Source organism: Pituophis catenifer, unplaced genomic scaffold (assembly GCF_029215685.1).
Source record: "Pituophis catenifer annectens isolate HBS135680 unplaced genomic scaffold, rPitCat1.0.hap2 SCAF_16, whole genome shotgun sequence".
In the NCBI taxonomy this organism is placed as follows: domain Eukaryota; kingdom Metazoa; phylum Chordata; class Lepidosauria; order Squamata; family Colubridae; genus Pituophis; species Pituophis catenifer.
The window spans coordinates 15,495,449-15,516,552 of record NW_027256896.1 but is presented as its reverse complement, the minus strand read 5'-3'; the positions used below and the strand labels follow the sequence as shown (position 1 = coordinate 15,516,552).

The 21,104-nt window shown below is 43.4% G+C and overlaps 1 protein-coding gene across 1 annotated transcript; it reads right to left on the bottom strand.

The window, feature by feature from the left end:
• Window positions 1–512: 512 nt before the first annotated feature.
• LOC139325368 (acyl-coenzyme A synthetase ACSM4, mitochondrial-like) lies at window positions 513–18,772 on the bottom strand. Its single transcript, XM_070955206.1, has 13 exons — window positions 18,566–18,772; window positions 15,104–15,314; window positions 14,451–14,658; window positions 12,132–12,275; window positions 11,191–11,347; window positions 8,852–8,931; window positions 7,439–7,562; window positions 6,746–6,826; window positions 5,321–5,422; window positions 4,515–4,642; window positions 2,476–2,575; window positions 1,317–1,436; window positions 513–599 (listed from the first exon to the last, which is right to left on the bottom strand). The coding sequence occupies exons 1-13, from the start codon at window positions 18,770–18,772 to the stop codon at window positions 513–515; spliced, it is 1,749 nt and encodes a 582-aa protein (XP_070811307.1).
• Between the last annotated feature and the right edge of the window lie 2,332 nt (window positions 18,773–21,104).

The window sequence follows — 21,104 nt, the reverse complement described above, 5'->3', positions numbered from 1 at the left end:
TTGGCGGTTCGGCATTTTAAACGATTGTATTGCATTTTATTGGTCTGGCTCCCTCAATAAAATGAAAGATGTTAGAAAAGTGGAAAGAAAGTGATTTGCAGCTTGGCCAGAAAAACAACAACTGCAATTGCCAAGTCAAAAGGAATAAAAGGAAGTTTTGAGCAACTACCATGTGGAAATGTTTTTTTTAAACTATTCAGAAACTAAAGGTATTGATATTGGTCGGGAATCCCAGAAATTAAGAAAAGAAATATTAAAACGCAGGAGTGCCCCTGAGTGTAATATTGGCTAAAAAAAGACAAAAATATGATTCACTCCACCAGAGTATTCCTGTTCAGAAAGTGAGGCTCCCTCAAACCAATTTATTTTTACTGATTTGGGAACGCTCTTCAGAAGTTACATACTTCACCGGGCTCGGGTAGCTGCTCAGCTTTCAGCTTTGCAAATGCAACTTGGACACGCAGAAATATGCCAGATGATCCTTCTGCAAATAATGATGGGATGACGTGGAATTAAATTTGTCCCCATTCCCGTTTTCGCAGTTCGTTCCTTCGGATTTTGCCACTGATCGTCTTGGGCAGCTCTTGTACGAATTCCACCTTACGAAATAATAAAAAGAAAGTGGGGGGGGGAAAGAAAGAATCGTAACTCCTTCCTTTCTAAGGTCGGGGAGATTGAAGTAGTTCCTGAATTATGACCCCAGCGGAGATCAGAATTTCAGCATTGTTCAATGAGCGTTGTTAAATGAGTCACACTCTTTTTTTTTGACGTGGTTGTTAAGACGCAAACACAACGGTATTTCATGAAAAGGACTTGAATACAGATTAACAACCCAATGGACTAGGGGAGACATGATAGCAGTCTTCCAATATCTCAGGGGCTGCCACAAAGAAGAGGGAGTCAAGCTATTCTCCAAAGCACCCGAGGGTAAGACAAGACGCAATGGGTGGAAACTAATCTAGGAGAGAAGCAGCCTAGAACTAAGGAGAAATTTCCTGGCAGTGAGAACAATTAATCAGTGGAACTGCATGCCTCCAGAAGTTGTGAATGCTCCAACACTGCAAGTTTTTAAGAAGAGGTTGGATAACCATTTGTCTGAAGTGATGCAGGGTTTCCTGCCTAAGCAGGGGGTTGGACTAGAAGACCTCCAAGGTCCCTTCCAACTCTGTTATTCTATTCTATTCTATTCTATTCTATTCTATTCTATTCTATTCTATTCTATTCTATTCTATTCTATTCTATTCTAAGGTTATTCTGTTATGGCCCTTCAGAGCAGGCTTCTGTATGATTCAACACCACCTTGTTCTAACAGTCACCTTTCTGGGATACTTGTACGGAGCCGTCACTTTCTTGACGTGATCTTGCAGCTCCCGAGTTAATTTCTCTGGGTCGTGTGATGCGAACTCAGGAGACAAAACCACAAATGCTTTTACCACCTGGAAAACAAAGCCATCCATAGCAGCTACTGATCAAGAGGTCAGACTAAAAGCAGACAAGTTTTTTTATGAAAACAAAAAGGCAGGTGGAAACTTTCCTTCTATTGTGGCCCGCCGGCGGCCAGCAGAACTGACAGCAGAGTCGGACAGTGAGGAGGTTGGGGAGGAACTTGGGCTAGTCCTGGAGTCTGGGGAAAGCTCGGACGAGGGCTCTGCATCGGAGGCAGAGAGGGGCCCAAGGCCATCTGATAGTTATGTGCAGCCTCCGGAGTCTGACAGCAGCGAGGCAGAAGAACAGCGGGAGCCTGTTCCCAGTGTGCGCATGCGCAGAGCTGCCAGACGACAAGAACAATGAAGAAAACAGGGTCGACTTGGGAGTAAGGCTTGGAGATGATTGGCCCCTTCCATAAGACATAAAAGAGGTGCAAACGGGACGTGAGCTTTTGCAGGAAGCAATTAGTTCATCTGTCCAATTCAAGATCTGAAAGTTCGGTTTGTGACTCTGTGCCAAGTTTGGCCTTGCCCTGCGTCTGGAAATTAGCTCTCTGGCAGCGTTCCACGTGAGATGGATGCTCCTCTGAAGGACTATTTATCAAGCCTTGCAGATTGTAAATGAAAGTAATTTACAGTCGTATACATAAAAGAGGTTTTGCGGGACTATGATTGTGCTTTATACTTGCTAAGGAAGCCTAGGTCAGGCCTCCTTCCCACCCCAAAGAATGAGACTTCAAACTCAACGCACACCATGCAGACAGGAGAAAAACGCGTAAAAGTTTGATTTCAGTATAAATAGGGCCTATAAACTAGCCACGCCCACCCAGCCAGTCATTAGGCAGATCATATTAGTGGTCCGCGGGATTTAATATTATGAATTTAGTGGTCCCTGAGGTCTGAAAAATTGGGGATCCCTGTTCTAGTCCAACCCCCTGCTTAAGACAGGAAACCCTGTACCATTTCAGACAAATGTTTGTCCAATCACTTCTTAAAAACCTCCTTAAGTTTACAACTAATTTTCAGATTTATAGAAAAGCTTCATTACCTCCCTTCGGACACTATCCGGACTGCTGACAACAGCTGATTCAACCACGGCTGGATGTTCAATCAAAGCACTTTCTACTTCGAAAGGCCCAATGCGGTATCTGGGGAAGAAAGAACCAAATTATTGCCTCTAAATGGAATGTAGGACTTTGGGTGTAGCAATAGCCCTTAGACTTATATACCTGGTGCTTTTACAGCCCTCTCTAAGCGGTTTACAGAGTCAGCCTATTGTCCCCAACCATCTGGGTCCTCATTTTAGCGACCTCGGAAGGACGGAAGGCTGAGTCAACCTTGAGCCGGTCAGCATTGAACTGCTGGCAGTCAGCAGAGTTTACCTGCGATAATGCATTCTAACCACTGCGCACCATGGAAGGAAGGGAGGGAGGGAGGGAGGGAGGGAGGGAGGGAGGGAGGGAGGGAAGGAAGGAAGGAAGGAAGGAAGGAAGGAAGGAAGGAAGGAAGGAAGGAAGGAAGGAAGGAAGGAAGGAAGGGTAATAGCCATAGCCTTTAGATTTATATACCACTTTATAGTGCTTTTACAGCCCTCTAAGCGGTTTACAGAGTCAACACATTGCCGCCAACAATCTGGTCCTCATTTTACCCACCTTGACCTTGAGTTGGTCAGGTTTGAACTCTTGGCAGTGGGCAGAGTTAGCCTGCAATACTGCATTTTAATCACTGCACACCATGGAAGGAAGGAAGGAAGGAAGGAAGGAAGGAAGGAAGGAAGGAAGGAAGGAAGGAAGGAGCAGTAGCACTTAAGACTTATATACCGCTTCACAGTGCTTTTACAGCCCTCTCTAAATGGCTTACAGAGTCAGCATATTGCCCTCAACAAGTTGGGTCCCCATTTTAGCCACCTCGGAAGGTTGGAAGGCTGAGTCAACCTTGAGCCTGGTGAGATTTGAACTGCCAGATTGTTGGCAGCCGGCAGTCAACATAAGTAGCCTGCAGTACTGCACTCTAACCACTGCGCCACCGCGGCTCTGTGTAGTGTAGGTGTGGCATTTGGCAAATGGGACCCAGAACAAAACCAAAATTTGCATATTTAAATATAATTACAATTCAACTGCCTAGTTTTTTTGGGGGGGGGGAGCAGGGGCTGCTCCTTAGCTGATCTTGTCTTAGTTCAAAAAGTTGAGCAAGATTGGATCTACTTAGATGGAAAAATGAGCCTGGATAGCTCAACAGACAGAGCTCTGTAATTTAACACCAGCTGTCTGCAATTAAAGTAAGTTCGAATCTCCCCAGGCTCAAGGTTGACTCAGCCTTCCATCCTTTCTAAGGTAGGTAAATTGAGGACCCAGTTTGTGGGGGCAATAAGCTGACTTTGTATAAATATATACAAAAAGGATGAAGGCTATTGCTTAATGCACTGTAAGCCGCCCTGAGTCTCCGGAGAAGGGCGGCATATAAATCAAATTAAAAAAAAAAGAAAAAGAGAGAGATCCCAAAACCAGGATTGGAAATTAAAGAAGAAAAAAAAAAGAACAAGGAATGAAAGAATATTAGAAATAAAGAATCAGAAGATTGGAGGCTGTTTGTTGATTCATCTTAGAAACTCAGTCAAGGAACTGAAAAGAAAGATTTCACATCATCAAAAAGACTCTGCTTTAATTTATTTATTATCCTGCCTTTCATATTTTAATAAGGATTAATAATAATAACCCTTATTAAATTATTAAATCCTTGCTATTAATAAATTATTTATTATTAATCATAATTTAATAATGATGTTTCATGAAATCAATAATAAATCAGGGTTGGCAATTCCTATATCCTTTCCAAGATTCTTTATTTAGTCTTAATTCTATTGGATCTTTGACTAATTCTGGGTTCTTTTGAGCAGCTATGTGGAGTTTAGCAGAAGTCACCCCAATTTGAGTTGGGCTTGGCCAACATTGACATCTGAATGAAATCAAAGATCAACAGAAGGGTCTTTCAAGACCAATCTGGTCCTGACCCAGATGATGCTAACAATGATTTTGGGATGCTTTCCCACCCTCCCACTTTTTCTAACATATGTTGAGATGGACCAACCCTGAGGAGATGATGACATCATCAGACCTTCCAATAAACCAGAAATAGCCATCTTCATCCATCCAGCCTCGGTCACCAGTGATGTAGAAGTTTCCCCGGACAACTGCTGAGTTTTTTTCTGGGTTGTCCTGGACATTAACAAAATGACATGGATGCTGGATTCTACTGGCATGATTTTAAACTATGTTCTGCAATTCCCAGGAGCTTCAAGCAATGCAGTTTAACCAGGGACCTTCTTCTTCCATTTATAACCTTCATCCTCCTCCTCCTCCTCTTTTAACGACCCCATAATTCCTTGCGGAGTGGAGTCTGGGCAACTGAATGGAGCTGATGTTTACTGGCCAGATGCCTTTCCTGTTGCCAATTTGGAGCTTTTTTCGGCAGACATATTCTCATGTGCGCAGAGAGAGAAATATCTGCCTCTACCTAGGATCAAACTCACAGCCTCCTGATTGTGAGGTAAGGACTCCACCTCTTGGCCCACCGCACCACTCATTTACAACCTTCATGTTGACAAAGAAACCAGGAGAATTTGCCCTCTCTCTAAAAAAATTATGCCACTGCATTTGAAGAACCCCGTCGCAAGATGTTGGTCATGAATGAATGGATAGGATCATGAATGGAAAGTGGGGTCTTGCATGCCGCATTGCCTACTGCCCATGCGTTGACAGCAACCCTCCTCCATATGATGGTTTCCAGAAGGTTCCCACCATTTCCACGCAACGAGGAAAGACACAAATAACAATCCTGTTGCTTTCACTGACTTTCGGATGGATGGAGAAGGGACTTCCTGCTTCCTTGCTTACCACATAGTGAGAGAAGAAGCCAAAGGGACGCTTGGGTTTTATCCTGATAGCGATGTCTCCTTCTTGTCCGTGGGGCAAAATTTTGCCATCTTCATCTACAATCTAGAAAACAGCAAGGAAGATGAAGGAAGAGTTAGAGTTAAAGAAAAGCAAAGGAGCAGAATTCCTACTGACTTTGAGGGCCCATCCATATCATTTCCTTGGCAAGAAGAGAAAAGTGGGCTTCTCACCTTAACTATTTTTTATTTATTTATCTCAGATTGGCCCTGGAATCTCCTGGGCTCACAAATCCAGGTACTATCCAGGTCTGATCCTACCATCAGTTGAAGTTGATAGGTAGGCTGAAAAGAAAAGCTACCTTCTGAAAAAACCTTGCCAAGAAAACTGCAGGGACTTTTCCACGCAGCCTCTGAGAATTGGACATAATTAAATGGAAAAAAAGAAGTTTTGCACAAAACTTCTCAATAAACAGTGACCATATCTCATCGTAATTGTCCAGACACAATCCATAATTATAAGCACCTCGTTCCTAAATTGTATATAACTCAGCAAGTGTGACCAAAAAAAGTGCTTCTTTTCAATGTTGATGGACTCTTAGCAAAGAAAAGAGTGAAGGGTCTTGAAGAAGGAGAATGCAAAAGTTAGCTTGAAACTCAACATTAAGAAAACTAAGATCATGGCATCTGGTCTTCTCAATTCCTGGCAAATAGATGGGGAAGAAAGGGAGGTAGTGACAGATTTTATTTTCCTGGGCTCCAAGATCACCGCAGATGGGGACTGCAGCCCAGAAATTAAAAGATGCTTGCTCCTGGGGAGGAAAGCTATGGCAAATCTAGGCAGCACACTAAAAAGCAGAGACATCACCCTGCCAACAAAAGTGCGTATAGTCAATGCTATGGTTTTCCCAGTTGCAATGGATGGCTGTGAAAGTTGGACCGTAAGGAAGGCTGAGCGCCAAAGAATGGAGGCCTTTGAACTCTGGTGCTGGAGAAGACTCCTGCTAGTCCCTTGGACTGCAAGGCGATCCAACCGGTCAGTCCTAGAGGAGATCAACCCTGACTGCTTTTTAGAAGGACAGATCCTGAAGATGGAACTCAAATACTTTGGCCACCTAATGAGAAGGAAGGACTCCCTGGAGAAGAGCCTAATGCTGGGAACGACGGAGGGCAAAAGAAGAAGGGGACGGCAGAGAACGAGGTGGCTGGATGGAGTCACCGAAGCAGTTGGCGTGATCTTAAATGGATTCTGGGGGATTGTAGCGGACAGGAAGGCCTGGAGGAACATTGGCCATGTGGTCGCAATGGGTCGGACACAACTTCGCAACTAACAACAACCACAACCCCTCCCACAAATACATGGTTTCCTCCCTTGTTAAAAATAGACTTTCCAATCTTGATCTCACCTGAGCCAGGTGAATGGTCCTACCTGAACATCGTAAGGTGAAGCTGCAGTCCCCATGGAGCCTGGCTTAACTGGTTTCCCTTTTTCGTTGGCTGTTATCATCCCCTGTAGCAAACAATTTTGAATACTCCTGGAATTGCCCTTCTTTTGGACACTTCCGTCCTTCCGTGGTCGGTAAAACGAGGATCCAGAATATTGGAGGGCAATAGGCTGACTCTGTAAATCTCTTAGAGAGGACTGTCAAGCACTGGGAAGCGGTATATACCATGTTTTCCCGAAAATAAGACCCTGTCTTATATTTTTTTGAACCCTGAAATAAGTGCTTGGCCTTATTGCCATATAAATATTTTTGGGGAGGGCTTATTTTCGGTATAGGTGTGTATTTTAGCGCATGCACTCAAAAGCCCGATTGGGCTTATTATCAGGGGATGTCTTATTTTTGGGGAAACATGGTATTATAATATTAAGTTTAGAGAAATCATGTGAATGTGAATGACGTGGCAAATAGCGAAAGATGCTGCACATAGATATTTGTACCCAGATGACACACTGCATAAGGAAAGATGGGATGTTTATCTTTGTAATTGAAAAATAAAAAACTTTTTATGAAAAAATAAAATAAAAATAAAATCCCAGTCCTAAATCTAACCACCTTTAGCTACTGGGTCCTTAACTATCCTGGTTAAGAGAAAGGAGCTTTTATGAACAGGCACGTACGACTTCCGTTTGTCCGTAGCCTTCGTAGATTTGCAACCCGGTTTGTTTTTTCCATTGGGACACCACTTCCGGGTTCATCGGTTCCCCTCCAGTCAAACAGTGAGACAGGCTCTTGAATGGGTAACTTCATGCAGAGAAAAAGAAAAAAAGAGATCGGTTTTCTATAGTTATTCAGAGCCTCTATCATTAAGCAGGGTGTAATGAGGTGGGCTTGGTATTCTCTGAGCGTGGTGGGTTTTTTTTTTAAATTTGATTTATATGCCGCCCTTCTCCGGAGACTCAGGGCGGCTTACAATGCGTTAAGCAGTAGCCTTCATCCTTTTGTATATTTATACAAAGTCATCTTATTGCCCCCACAAACTGGGTCCTCAATTTACCTACCTTAGAAAGGATGGAAGGCTGACTCAACCTTGAGCCTGGCGAGATTCGAACCTGCAGTAATTGCAGGCAGCTGGTCTTAATAACAGGGTGCTTTAGACCACCGTACTACCAAGGTTTTCTTACAGACGTTTCATTTACCCAACTAGGTAACATCATCAGTACTGGATGAGCTGCAAATATTCTCCTTTATTGGCAGGGTGTAAAGGCTGCTTGCAAATTCTAATCAGAGACAGCCTTGGGTGTTGCTAGACAAAGTTGTGTGTACTAAGAGTCTGCAAATTTTAGCTGATTGGAACTTTTGCCTCTGTCTGTCTGGGCAGTGGTGGATTGCCTCCGGTTTCGCACCGGTTTTATAGAACCGGTAGTAAAACTGGCGGGAGGCTCCGCCCACCGAACCCGACGTCACCGAAATGCTTCTGCGCTTGCGCAGAAGAGAGCACGCACAGCCCTGTTGCAAACCGGTAGTAAAGGTAAGTAGAACCCACCCCTGTGTCGGGGCCTGTCTAGATTTCACTTTTCACTTTTTTTTTTTAATTAAAGTTTATTATAAAATAAAATACAAACAGAAATTAAGAAAATCAACGAGAGAGGAAGAGAGGTACAAAAAGAAAAAAAAATGCTGTGTATTTTGGGATTGTTTTTAGCCTGGATTATCCTCAGAAGCGATACTCGTCTTTCTCATTTAAAAAAGGAACTCAAAATTTTAAAAAAATAAATAAATCCAGTGGGAAGATAAACTACTAGTACAAATGGCAAATTACGTTTTCCCGAAGAGAGACAGAGGAAGGACTCAAGAGATTGCTGACAGAAATGTTGTATAGGTAGTTCTCGATTTACGACGGCAATGGAGCCCAACATTTCTGTTGCTAAGTCAGACATTTGTTAAGTGAATTTTGCCCCCTTGGATGACCTTCCTTGCCGCAGTTGTTAAGCAAATAACTGAAATTGTTAAGTGAGGAACTTGGTTGTTAAGTGAAACTTGGCTTCCCCGTTGACTTTGCTTGTCAGACGGTCGCAAAAAAGGGGAGCTACCTGCTAAGGTCCTCCTGCACCAGCATGCGGTAGACTGTTGGAGCAGTACACAAGGTTGTCACTGGGTACTTGGAAAGCGTCTAAAGAGAGGAAAAAAGGAAGGAGGAAGAAACGGATGTGAAAATGATGGAGTTGCATCGTCCTCATTCTTTAAAGCTCTTTCTGGGTTAAAGGTTGGCAAAGCTATTACTTTCTGGATTTTGCTGGAGTAGCCCATGATGAGACAGGAGGGAAATAAATTTAATAATGATAAAGATGATGATGATGATAACAACAATAATAACAATAATAATGTCACGAAATATCATGACCTGGCCATCGAAACTACGTGATTATGGATGAAATATGTGACAATGGTACCCATTGTCATTGGGGCACTTAGTACCATGCCCAAGAATTTGACAAAATACATCAAGAAATTGCAGCTTCCTGCAATAACACCAGTGGAACTGCAGAAAAAATGTGCTACCTGGAACGTTATACATTTTAAGAAGATACTTGGTTGATCCCTAGGATGCTGGCAGCAACCCGTATCAACGATTAGCACCAGTCAATGGTATTTGTGATACAATTTTAAATGTTCAGTTGACAGAGTTTCATGTTTGATGAATAAAATAATAACAATAACAGTAATAATTACAATAATCTACAAATCCAGCATCTCTTTGGAGATTCTCAGTTATCCAGGTCACAGTTGTCTCAAAGGTGCTTTTTCAAAAGGCAACTCAACTTCCTTGGTTTTTTTCCTTGAAGACATTTCGCTTCTCATCCAAGAAGCTTTATCCTTCCATCTCCCCCCACCATCCTGCCAGAACCGATGAAGCTTCTTGGATGAGAAGTGAAACGGCTTCAAGGAAAAACAAAACAAAACAAAAAAGTCCAGCGGCTCTTTTCAAAAAGCACCTTTGATACTAATCCAGCGGTACGAAGCCAGCAGGATTAAAGGTAAGACATAATGGGAGTTGGAAAGTCAAGAAGAAATGAGAAATATAGATCAGGGATAATGGTGAAGGGATTCTAGGTGTCTTACCTAGTCTGACCCACTTAAAAACAAAAATCATCTTTTGATACTACCGCTCATTTAGTTGTTGTGGCTCCGTTGCCTGAGCCTGGGCTATCGACAGATGCAGACTCTGAGAGTGAGGGAGAGGAGTTGGCAAGGCCTCCCTCTCCAGGACCCTCCTCTCTGGCAATGCCTCCGGAGGACACCGAAGGCCAAGAGATAGGCCCAGAGCCAAGCACGTCCCCGCAGCCACAGGTGGACAGCGATGAGGGAGATAAGTGCTGGCTGGATCCTCGGCCGCGGTGCAGGGAGAAGCATGCGCAGCAGAGGGGAAGGCATGCCAGAGATTAGCTGAGTCACTGGACCACACCCCACAGGGTATAAATGTGGGTGTGGTGGCCAGTTCAGTTTGTGACGAGCAAAAACTAGAAATAATCCATGATCTCTGCGTTACTGAACTTCTGCCTGCCTTGTCAGACTGCATTTGGACTAATCCTTGTATTGCTGAAACTTTGCCTGTTTTATCGGAATGCTTGCAGTCTAATCTTTGTTTTGTGTGAGTAAAGTCTGAATTGGCAGCTAGCCACTGGGTTGCTGCCAGCTTTATCTTCAAAGATTTTGTCGTGTGGCTTATTAACTCCAGGCCGTCTGTGGGGGTGCGTGTGTGGGACGGGGACAGAACATTAGTTTCATAAAACATAGAATCATAGAAAACTGATGGCAGGAAAAGACCTCATGGTCCATTGAATCTGTCCTTTGAGGTTTTTTTTTTAAGTTTATGTTTTTAAATTTCTGTTGGATGATGGACCTGTGTTAATCCCAAGCAGGGATGGGCTGCTGGGAGTTGGCAGGGGTTCGGGAAAGCTCTAGCTAAGATTCTGTACAGTTCGGAGAACCCCCAAATCCCACTCATGGCTGGTCCCACCCACCCTGCCCCTCCCCTCCCAGGAGTCCCCATGCGGCCCGTTTTGGATGCAGGTAAGTGCAGGGTGCATGCGGAGGCTCAGGGAGGGCAAAAAATGGCCCTAACAGAAGTTTGGGAAGGCCAGAAACGGGCCTGTTTCTGGCCTCCGGAGGGCCTCCAGAGCCTGGGGAAGCCATTTTCAATCTCCCAGAGGCTCGAGAAAAGCCTCTGGAGCCCGGGGAGGGCAAAAATCCCCCCTCACTGTGGTGCAGGTACCTCCTCTGGAAGTTGGTTCCAAGCTGCCAAAATAAAAATGTTGTGTTCCTGTCTAAATCAGCAGACAGATGAACCAAGAAATGCGCTGGTTGTTTAGTGTATCAAAGATCACAATACATTCCCCCCACCACCAATGATTGGATGTATAATTCTTACTTTTAGAAGTTCCTTTGGGTCAAACTGTGGCATGCTGTGTATGAAGACACTGGTCCCTCGAAGCCAAGGGCAGAAGACCCCTCCCAAAGACCCCTTCACCCAACCAGTATCAGACATGTTCCATATGACATCTGAAGGCTTGAAGTCCAGCCAATACCTGCGAGGCACAGACATTTTAGGTGAGACTCTGGATTACCTTCAAACAGACAAGATCTTTTTACGTGGTCTTAAATTTTCTACAGGGTTCAAGAGGTTCTTTGTTGGCAATTGTCCTCTGGGGCCGTCCCTTCTCCAGAGGCCTTGTGTTGTGACCCGCCAGCGGCCTGCGTGGATTGTGGCTGATCCCGATGACGAGGAGGCTGGTGTGGTGTCGCGCCAGCAGCCTGTGCAGCCAGCGCTCGAGTCGGACAGCGAGGAGGCTGAAGAGAATGTGGTGCCAGAGGCAGAAACTCAGCCAGGGCCTTCAGAACCTCCAGAGGCTCCTTCAAGTGAAGAGAGTGAAGTGGAGGAGCCTCTTCTCAATGCTCAAGCACGTAGGGCTGCCAAAAGGCAGGGTTGGCTACTCAGGAGGAGGTCTCCTTGAGAGTAAGGCTTTGGGTTAATTGGCCACTTCCTTAGCCTATTTAAGTTCTCACACAGCTGGCAAATGTTGCTGGAAACAACGTTTGGTCCTACGCAGAGCATTTTGAGAGTGAGTTTTTTTGCTACAACTTGGTTTCTGGGCTGATTGCCAACCCTTGTCGGACTTTGTTTAGCAGGTTGTTCATAGGAGGTTGATAAGGACATTGGTGGTTAAAGCCTGAATTTTGAAAGGGGTCTACACTTCTTGGGACCCGTAGCTGGGGCAGAACACCTTGCATGAAACTCCAAGAGGTTGAATAGACCGAATTCTGGTTGGTTGGGGTCAAGTTCAAGGCCTACAAGAAAATTAAGAAGGATACCTTCCCGTTAGGGCCAAGCCCAAGGCTAAGCTGGTTTGACAGTGTTCAGCCATCTTTGGAGAACCTGTGGTTCCGCTGGTGAAGTATATAACCATTGGATCATCGCTCTGGGTTTGAACACAGTCGTGGCGGGAAGGAGCAGCCCTGAAAGAAACCCAAGGAAGGACGTCAGCCATGAACATAAAGAAACTTCATCCTTCTCACTTTAAAAAAAAATGAAAATTGATCAACTAGGTCAAACTGATTAACTGATCACATCACTCCTAGAGGGATGTTTTATCTAGAGCAGGGGTGTCAAACTAGATTTCTTCGAGGGCCGGATCAGAGTTGTCTTCCGCGGGCCAGCAGGGGGAGCAGGGGGGGGGATGAGACGGACACCTCCTGCAGCATCCTGTCAGTCAAAATGGGGCACGGTGGGGCGCATGCAGCCGCCCCACACCCCGTTTTCGGCCTGGACAGCCTCCCGCAATACTCTTCCACCCAAAAACGTGCCTCGCGGGGGGGAGGGGGGCATGGCCAGGGGTGGGCTGCTGGGAGTTTGTAGGGGTTTGGGAGAACCTCTAGCTAAGATTCTGTGCAATTCAGAGAACCCCCCAAATCCCACTCCTGACTGGCCCTGCCCACCCCAACCCTCCCAGGAGTCCCCACGCGGCCCGTTTTGGATGCAAGTAAGTGCAGGATGTGTACAGAGGCTCAGGGAGGGCAAAAAACAGGCCTACCAGAAGTTCGGGAAGGCCGGAAACGGGCCAGTTTCCAGCCTCCAGAGGGCCTCTGGAGCCTGGGGAGGCCGTATTTGCCCTCCCGGAGGCTCAAGGAAAGCCTCCTAGGGAGGGCAAAAATGCCTCCCCACTGTGGTGCAGGAGGCCGACTAGGCCACGCCTGCCATGACCACACCCACCCAACAACCGGGCAGAGAACCCCTTGCTAAAACTTTTGAAGCCCACCGCTGCCCATCGCCCATTTTGGCCAGCAGAAACACTGCAAGACGGTCCTTTGATATTTCCAGGTTGGTCCGTGGGCCAAATTTAAGCAACCCTTGAGTTTGGCACCCCTGATCTAGAGTGTTGACCATCTCAGGGCTCCCTGTTGCCTTCCCTGCCTGAATGAAGTAATTATCTGCCAGAAATTCAGAGCGGAGTCTAATGTGTGTTGACTGGAAAGAAAAGCTCGCTGAGTGTGCTGAGAATTATTCCCAGGTAGGTGTTTCATTTGCAGACTTAAATGCCTCTCAGACCTACAACGATGGTGGAAAGTGGCACTCAGACATGCAAAGGACCTGCGTTACTGGTTTTAAGCACCTGCTTGTTTTATTTTTCACAATATTTAAAAAGCACCGCCACCGAGAGTGTCTGTTAAAGAGCTTGTTTTTTCTCTCCTGGGAAGTAGATTTCTGAATGATTGCTTTACAAAATTGCTACCTTTAACACTGCATTCACAATTTACATTTCGATCGATCGATTGAACTCAAAAGGGACGTCAACAACTGCAGACCACAAATCTTTCAAAACTGTTTTGAACAGTTACGTTCACAGATTTCTGGAACACGATATAGACTCCCATGTGTAACATTCTCACTTTCCCCTTCTCAGCGCTTATCTACCCTTGCCAGATCCATTTCGCTATTTCTCAGGTTCTCAGATACTTCCAGGTTCAATTCAGGGGTGAAATGCTCCCTGTTCGGACTGAATCCCCCGATCCGGTAGTGATGGCGGGTGGTGGTTCGGAGAACTGGTAGCAAAAATCCCTGTCCCCCCCAATGCCCAGCTGAGCCGTGCGATCATCAGAGTCTTTTTTGTTTAAAGCATTTTTTCTACAACCTCTTCGAAGCCGAAAAATTGCTTTTAAAAGTTAAAAAAAAAAAAGCCTCTGATGATTGCGTGACTCAGCTGGGATCGTCAGAGGCTTTTAAAAGCATTTTTTCTACAACCTCTTCGGCCAGCTATGACGATCCCAGCTGAGTTGCCTGATAGTCAGAGGCTTTTAAAAGCATTTTTTTTACGGCCAAAGAGGTTATAGAAAAAATGCTATTAAAAGTAAAAAAGAAGCCTATGATGATTGCGCGGCTCAGCTGGGATCGTCAGAGATTTTTAAAAGCATTTTTTCTACAACCTCTTTGACATCTGGGTTGCCTGAACCAGTCAAAACCGGCTGAATCCCACCCTTAGGTGTGTAGTATTCAGAAGTTGTGGGAGCTTCATCACTGGAGGCATTCAAGAAAAGACTGGACTGCCATCTGTCAGAAATGGTGTAGGATCTCCAGCTTGGACTTGATGACCTACAAGGTCCCTTCTTCCAACTCTGTTATTCCTTGTGCCTTACTCAAACAGCTCCTTGAAATGTTGCCATCCTTCTCGCCTGCCCTCGGAGACCAACAACTTGGTTTGCAGAGAAGGACATGACGAAGAGACGGTGTCCACCATGGGGGCCAGCGAATCATTCGTGATGATGCCTTTAGGTTTGGAAACCTGGAGCCTGTACTGGATATCTTTGGCTGTCAGCTGTGGGGTCCCCGGGATGAAGATGATCCCTGGCAAGGTGAATAAATACATAACTTTGAGGATGTTCTTACCACGTTGCTTCTTCGCGAGAAGCTTTGAAAAGTCACCTTGTTCCATCCCTCCCCAAAAAAAGCAAGAATGGAAGATGAGGTTCTGGGTCATCATTCCTGCATCCATCATTATGACTTTAGGGAAGCCTGGAGGTAGGACAACTGAAGGCAGTGACAAGGTAAGGTAGAACTTCATCCATCTCAAATTAAGATCCTACTAGGATACCTGCCTCCCCCTGTAGAACAGTGCTACATACTTGATGATATTGTCATACACCTGTCCATTGTCAAGAAGCCTACCCTTTACGAAACCTGTAAGGCCATCTTCTTTGTCTTTTATTTTTAAAGTCAGTCTGTCCATCTCTGCACAGCCTAATATTTTCCGAATTGCTTCCTCATCTGATGAGGGTTTGGTTTTTTTTACCTGTTCTAATACATGCCACGGTTAGCAGCCACCACTCTGGGATCCGAGGCAGAATGAGGATCACTCGGTCTCCTCTCTGTAGGCCACAGGGTCCCGTGAGTACGTTGGCCGCTTTCCTGGAGACAAAGCCCAGTTTTTCAAAGCCCCATTTCACTTCTCCTCCTTTTCCATCAATCCACCAGAAAGCTGGGTGATGTGGTCTCCCTCCATCCTGCAAAACAATATCGAAAGAGACTGCAACAACATTGCCAAAAAGGCATTAAGAGTTGTTAACGTAATCTTGCGAAGCTTCTTCTCTGATAATATTGTACTGCAAACTAGGCCATAAAAACCTTTGCTAGACCAATTCTTGAATACAGCTCATCTGCCAGGAACCCGCACTGTATATCGGACATTAGTACAATCGAGCGAGTCCAGAGGTATTTCACGAGAAGAGTCCTCCACTCCTCCGCTCACAACAGAATCCCTTATGCCACCAGGCTTGAAATCTTGGGATTAGACAATTTAGAACTATGCCGCCTTCAGTCTGACCTAAGCGTAGTACACAAAATTATCTGCTACAACATCTTACCTATCAATGACTACTTCAGCTTCAACCGCAATAATACACGAGCACACAATAGATACAAACTCATGGTAAACCGCTCCAAACTCGATTGCAGAAAATACGACTTCAACAACAGAGTGGTCAATGCCTGGAATGCTCTACCTGACTCTGTGGTTTCTTCCCCAAACCCCCAAAACTTTAACCTTAGACTGTCTACCATGGACCTCACCCCATTCCTAAGAGGTCCATAAAGGGGGCATGCATAAGTGCACCAGCGTGCCTTCCGTCCCTGTCCTACTATCCCCATTTATTCGTATCCATTTCATGTATTCATAACCATGTTTATACTTCTACCTGTTATCTTATACATAGTTGACAAATAAATAAATATATAAAATCAAATAAATGCTCATAGTTTCCTCCACCGTACTAAGCAAGCTGATCTGGGGAGGTTCAACCAGATAATAGAAGAAGGTTTCTCCGTTGAGATGGTCAATCAAAAGTTATTTCTTTAGTTCGTAGAATGAGAAAGGAAAATAGTGAACCTAATAAAAAAATTCAGAACGGTTTTGTCTTCCAAATGTGGGGATTTGACCTCCAGAACGGATCATCGTGGGCTTCAGAGTTCTGGATGTTGTAAGTTCACACATCTGGAAGATTGGGGAAGATTGAAAGATAGTTTAATGTTTTAATGTGTTTGGTTTTATAGTTTTAATATAACGTTATGTGTTTTTTAAATGCATGATTGGCGGCCGCCCAGAGTTCGTTAGAAGATGAGCTGCTATATAAATGTGAGAGAAAAATGAATTATTCCTGTAAAAAGCATAACCAAAGCAACGCCATATTTAACCTTACGAGACCGCCTTCTGCCACCAATAGCCTCCCACCGGCCAGTACGTTCGCACAGAGTGGGCCTCCTCAGGGTGCCGTCCGCCAGACAATGTCGGTTGGCGACCCCCAGGGGGAGAGCCTTCTCTGTGACGGCGCCCACCCTCTGGAACAACCTCCCCCCAGAGATACGTACAATAACAGACCTCCGGATTTTTCGTTGGGCCCTGAAAACCTATTTATTTCAACTAGCTGGGCTGGCTTGAGTTAAATTTTAAATTGATCTTAAATTGGGTTGTTTTAATTTACGGCCAAATATTTAATTATTTTAATACTGTTTTTGAATTTTGTATGCTCTGTTTTTACCTTGGCTGTGCACCGCCCTGAGTCCTATTTGGAGAAGGGCGGTATAGAAATTTAAAAAATAAATAATAAATAAATAAATAAATAACCTTCATATAACCTGATTTATATAACCCTGAGAATAGGACATGAGTAAGCATTATATTCTGGAAAGGAAAAAGGAACTCTGAGGCTTGTTTTGAGGAAATAGATGCTTTGGTATATTCTAAATTGGGTCAGGCTGACCTAAGCTCTATTGAAAAAGAGGAAGAGCCTAATGATCAATTAAGGAGAACAATACCAATAGGTATGAAAACATATGTAAAGGGTATTTTTGGAGGGTACTTTTGGAGGGGAACTCCAGGCAGAACATGTGAAGAAAGCCAAAATGTTATATAAGACCTAAAGACAATGCGTTTGCATTGTATTGTTGTACCTCGAAAACTGTATTTAAACCATGTAATCAAAGTGGTCAGACATTCTCTCTCTTCCATGGGAGAACCCTTTTGCAAAAGCTTATAATATATATATTATATATTAGGTGTTAGAAAGGAAAAAAGCCCAGAACCGAGTAGATGTGATTCTACTGAGCTGGAGCTACAAAAAAAACCTTGGCTACGTAGGGAAAACCTGGCTAGAAGAAAAACATATTTAATAAATCTGCTTTTTACTTGTTCATGGTCTCTGTTTCACTTTTTATGAGATTTGCTGTTTTTTTTGCATCTCACAAAATGTTTAAAATAAAATGACTATTTTAGAAACGTAAAAAAATTCTAGTGAGCAGGGAGTGGATTTTCAGGATTCAGCTGTTTTTATTTTCTTATTTCTTGTCCTTTTTTATTCTTATTCTTAAAGAAAAATATTTTTCTAGCCTCCTCCTTTTCTTCTCCTTAGGAATAGAATTCTTAAAAGAGGCAGAAATTGTTGCTATCTCTCATTTTGATTTATAATTTATATCACCTTGGGTTTTGCTGTTAAATCATCGTAGACCAATTTTATTTTAGTTATGGTTTAAAGTTCTAAACTGATGCAGGAAATCGTAGCACATAGAACTATATTCATGTTACTTCTGACATTTTTGAATTTATAATTCTTGAAAATCTCTTATTTACATTATGCTATTCTTTAAAAAAAAGAATACAAAAAAAGAAAAATGAAAACAAATAAACCATTTAATTTAAAAAATTAAGATAGACTATATCCTAAGAAGAGAAATCTCACCTTGATAGAAGAAAAAGTTATATTTATTTATCGCAATTTTAGCGTGATTTTACACATTTATACCAATATTTATGGTGTCATTTTAATGTTGTAAGCTGCCTAGAGTTGCCTTGTGGCAAGAAGGGCAGAAAACAAATTTTAATAATTAAAAATAAGTGAAATAAATAAAAAGCAAGCATGCAGGTTATCAGGGGAAGTGCTGAGACACGAATTATGGTTATAATTTCCAAATTTACATTGCACTCTTTGCGAACTGTATAAGGGAATGGAGTTCCAAACAATATTTTCTTCCATGATGCTTAATACTTAAATACTTAAAACTATTAATACTTTAATACTTAAAAACAAGCAAACACTACATGATTTGCTTAAAATTTGGGGCTGACAAAGTATCAAGGTCCCAATCTGGTATGTTGCCTCATTTCTCTTCAATTATTTGAAGGGGGGAAAAAAGAGAGATATGGGGACATTGCACATCCATCAGGAGTCCCCCCTCCTCTAAAATTCTTCGGAAGGAACCTTACCTTTTCAATTTTAGACCATTTATCCAGCACGTCATTTGCGAAATTAAAGTACTTCGGCACCTCTTTGTCCCCTCGATTAATGGCTTCAAACTCGGAAAGATTGAGAGACGTAAACAGCCTCGCGGCTTGGGGGACCGATCCACCAAGTTTCCTGCTGCTCCTCCAAACGGACGTCAGCAACTTGTGGTTGATGAATAAGATCTTCATGGCTGAATGGAGCCTGCGGTGAAGCTACTGCATTAGAGTTGGTTCTTCGGGGAAGGAAGAGGTTAGAAATAGATTTGATCTAAATGGTCTGACCTAAGCGTAGCACACAAAATTATCTGCTACAACGTCCTACCTGTCAATGACTTCTTCAGCGTCAACCTCAGTAATATATGGCCAAACAATCGATACAAACTCAAGGTAAACCGCTCCAAGCTCAATTGCAGAAAATATGACTTCAGCAACAGAGTGGCCAATGCCTGGAATGCACTACCTGACTTTGTGGTTATATCCTCAAACCCCCACAGCTTCAACCTTAAACTGTCTACCGTGGACTTCACCCCATTTCTAAGAGGTCCGTAAAGGGGGCGTGCATAAGCTCACCAGCGTGCCTACCGTCCCTGTCCTACTGTCCTCATTTATTTGTATTCATTTCCTTCATTCATGTCCATATTCATACTTATACCTGCTATCTTGTACATGTTTGACAAATAAATAAATAAATAAATAAATAAATAAATAAATAAATAAATAAATAAATAAAATAAATTAAATAAATAAATAAATAGATTTGTTATCACGTTCAGCATGTCAAAGAACACCTAAACTGGCTGGTGAGATGCGTGTTGATTCTTCTCCTTCTAAAATGTCTGTTAGCAGCAGGTAAGGTAAAGGTAAAGGTTCCCGTCGCACATATGTGCTAGTCGTTCCTGACTCTAGGGGGCGGTGTGCTCATCTCCATTTCAAAGCCGAAGAGCCAGCGCTGTCCGAAGACGTCTCCGTGGTCATGTGGCTGGCCTGACTAAACACCAAAGGTGCATGGAACGCTGTTACCTTCCCATCAAAGGTGGTACCCATTTTTCTACTTGCATTTTTTACGTGCTTTCGAACTGCTAGGTTGGCAGAAGCTGGGACAAGTAACGGGAGCTCACCCCGTTATGCGGCACTAGGGATTCAAACTGCTGAACTGCCCACCTTTCGATCGACAAGCTCAGCATCTTAGGCACTGAGCCACCATATTCCTATTAACAGCAGGTAGGGTCCAGGAAATAATTTTATTCAAGAGAAAAAGCCAATGCAATTCATAAACTAGTGGCCCAAACTCATTGCCTTGTTCTACCATCATGTTAGTAACATTGGGCATCGCTCATTCCTTCGCCTCTCTTCAAATCCCTCTCCCACAGAATTATTCCAAAGACACCAATCACTTGCAAATTCACATCTAACTTGGGCAGAAAGAGGACCTTGGAAAATCAACGTTCTTCAAGGTTCTTCACCGCACTCTTGCGAGGACAGATAAGCAATTGTGGAAACCGTTGCAAAGCGGGGAGAAATTGTCCGGTAGAAATGGCAAGGAAATTTTATAGATGGCACATGTCTCCTGAAAAATTGGCAAGAACGTTTAAAGATAAATCCACAAAATGTTGGAAATGTCATCAGTTACCAGGATCGCATTATCGTATGTGGTGGACATGTCCAGAAGCGAGGAATTATTGGATGAAAATTAAAACATGGTTAGAAGAAATGATACAACAACATATAGATTTAAAACCTGAACTGTTCCTACTGGGTATCTATCTTACCAGAGAAAATTAGTAAGGAAAATATATACTTGATTGTACATGTGTTAACTGCAGCGAGGATAGTATTTGCGCAAAGATGGAAAGCAGAGAAAATTCCTATGGAGGAAAAAATAATTGGATTGTGCAGAAATGAATAGATTGACTTTGGTGCTTAAAGAAAGAGAAGAATCGGAATATTATCAGATTTGGGGGCAATTTTATTATTGGGTAGAGAAGAGATATACATAGAGTAATAGTGTAAAGAAAGGTGGGAGAAATGTTATAACAAAGGAAATCACAAATATCAAGTCATGAGAAATTATTGAGGAATAGGGAGAAGACACAAAAGATGTACTAAGAGGATACACTGATAGATTGATTATGTATTGTATGCTTGTTTATAAAAATAAAAAAAACTTAAAAAAAAAGGAATGGCAAGGAAGGGTAAAATATCACAGTTGTCCTTACCTGAAAGTGACCAGAGGGGGACAAACTCTGTTTAATTTGTCTTTCCGAAGCATCTACAGGTGGATGGAAGTGTCACCTCCTCGGCTTCTCTTCCGTAATCACGCTTTCAAAAGCCCAGAAGATTTAACTTTGTGCAGTAGGCGGCTCTCAATGAAAAGGCCAAGCCTGAATTTGATTGGGGCGTGGGATTGTTTGTATCCATGGGCACTCTGACATGCATTCAGCTTGACACAGTTTGGAGCCGAAGGGTGGATGGAGCCTACAGTCCAAAACAGCATTCCTAACTGATGTGTCAATCACAACCA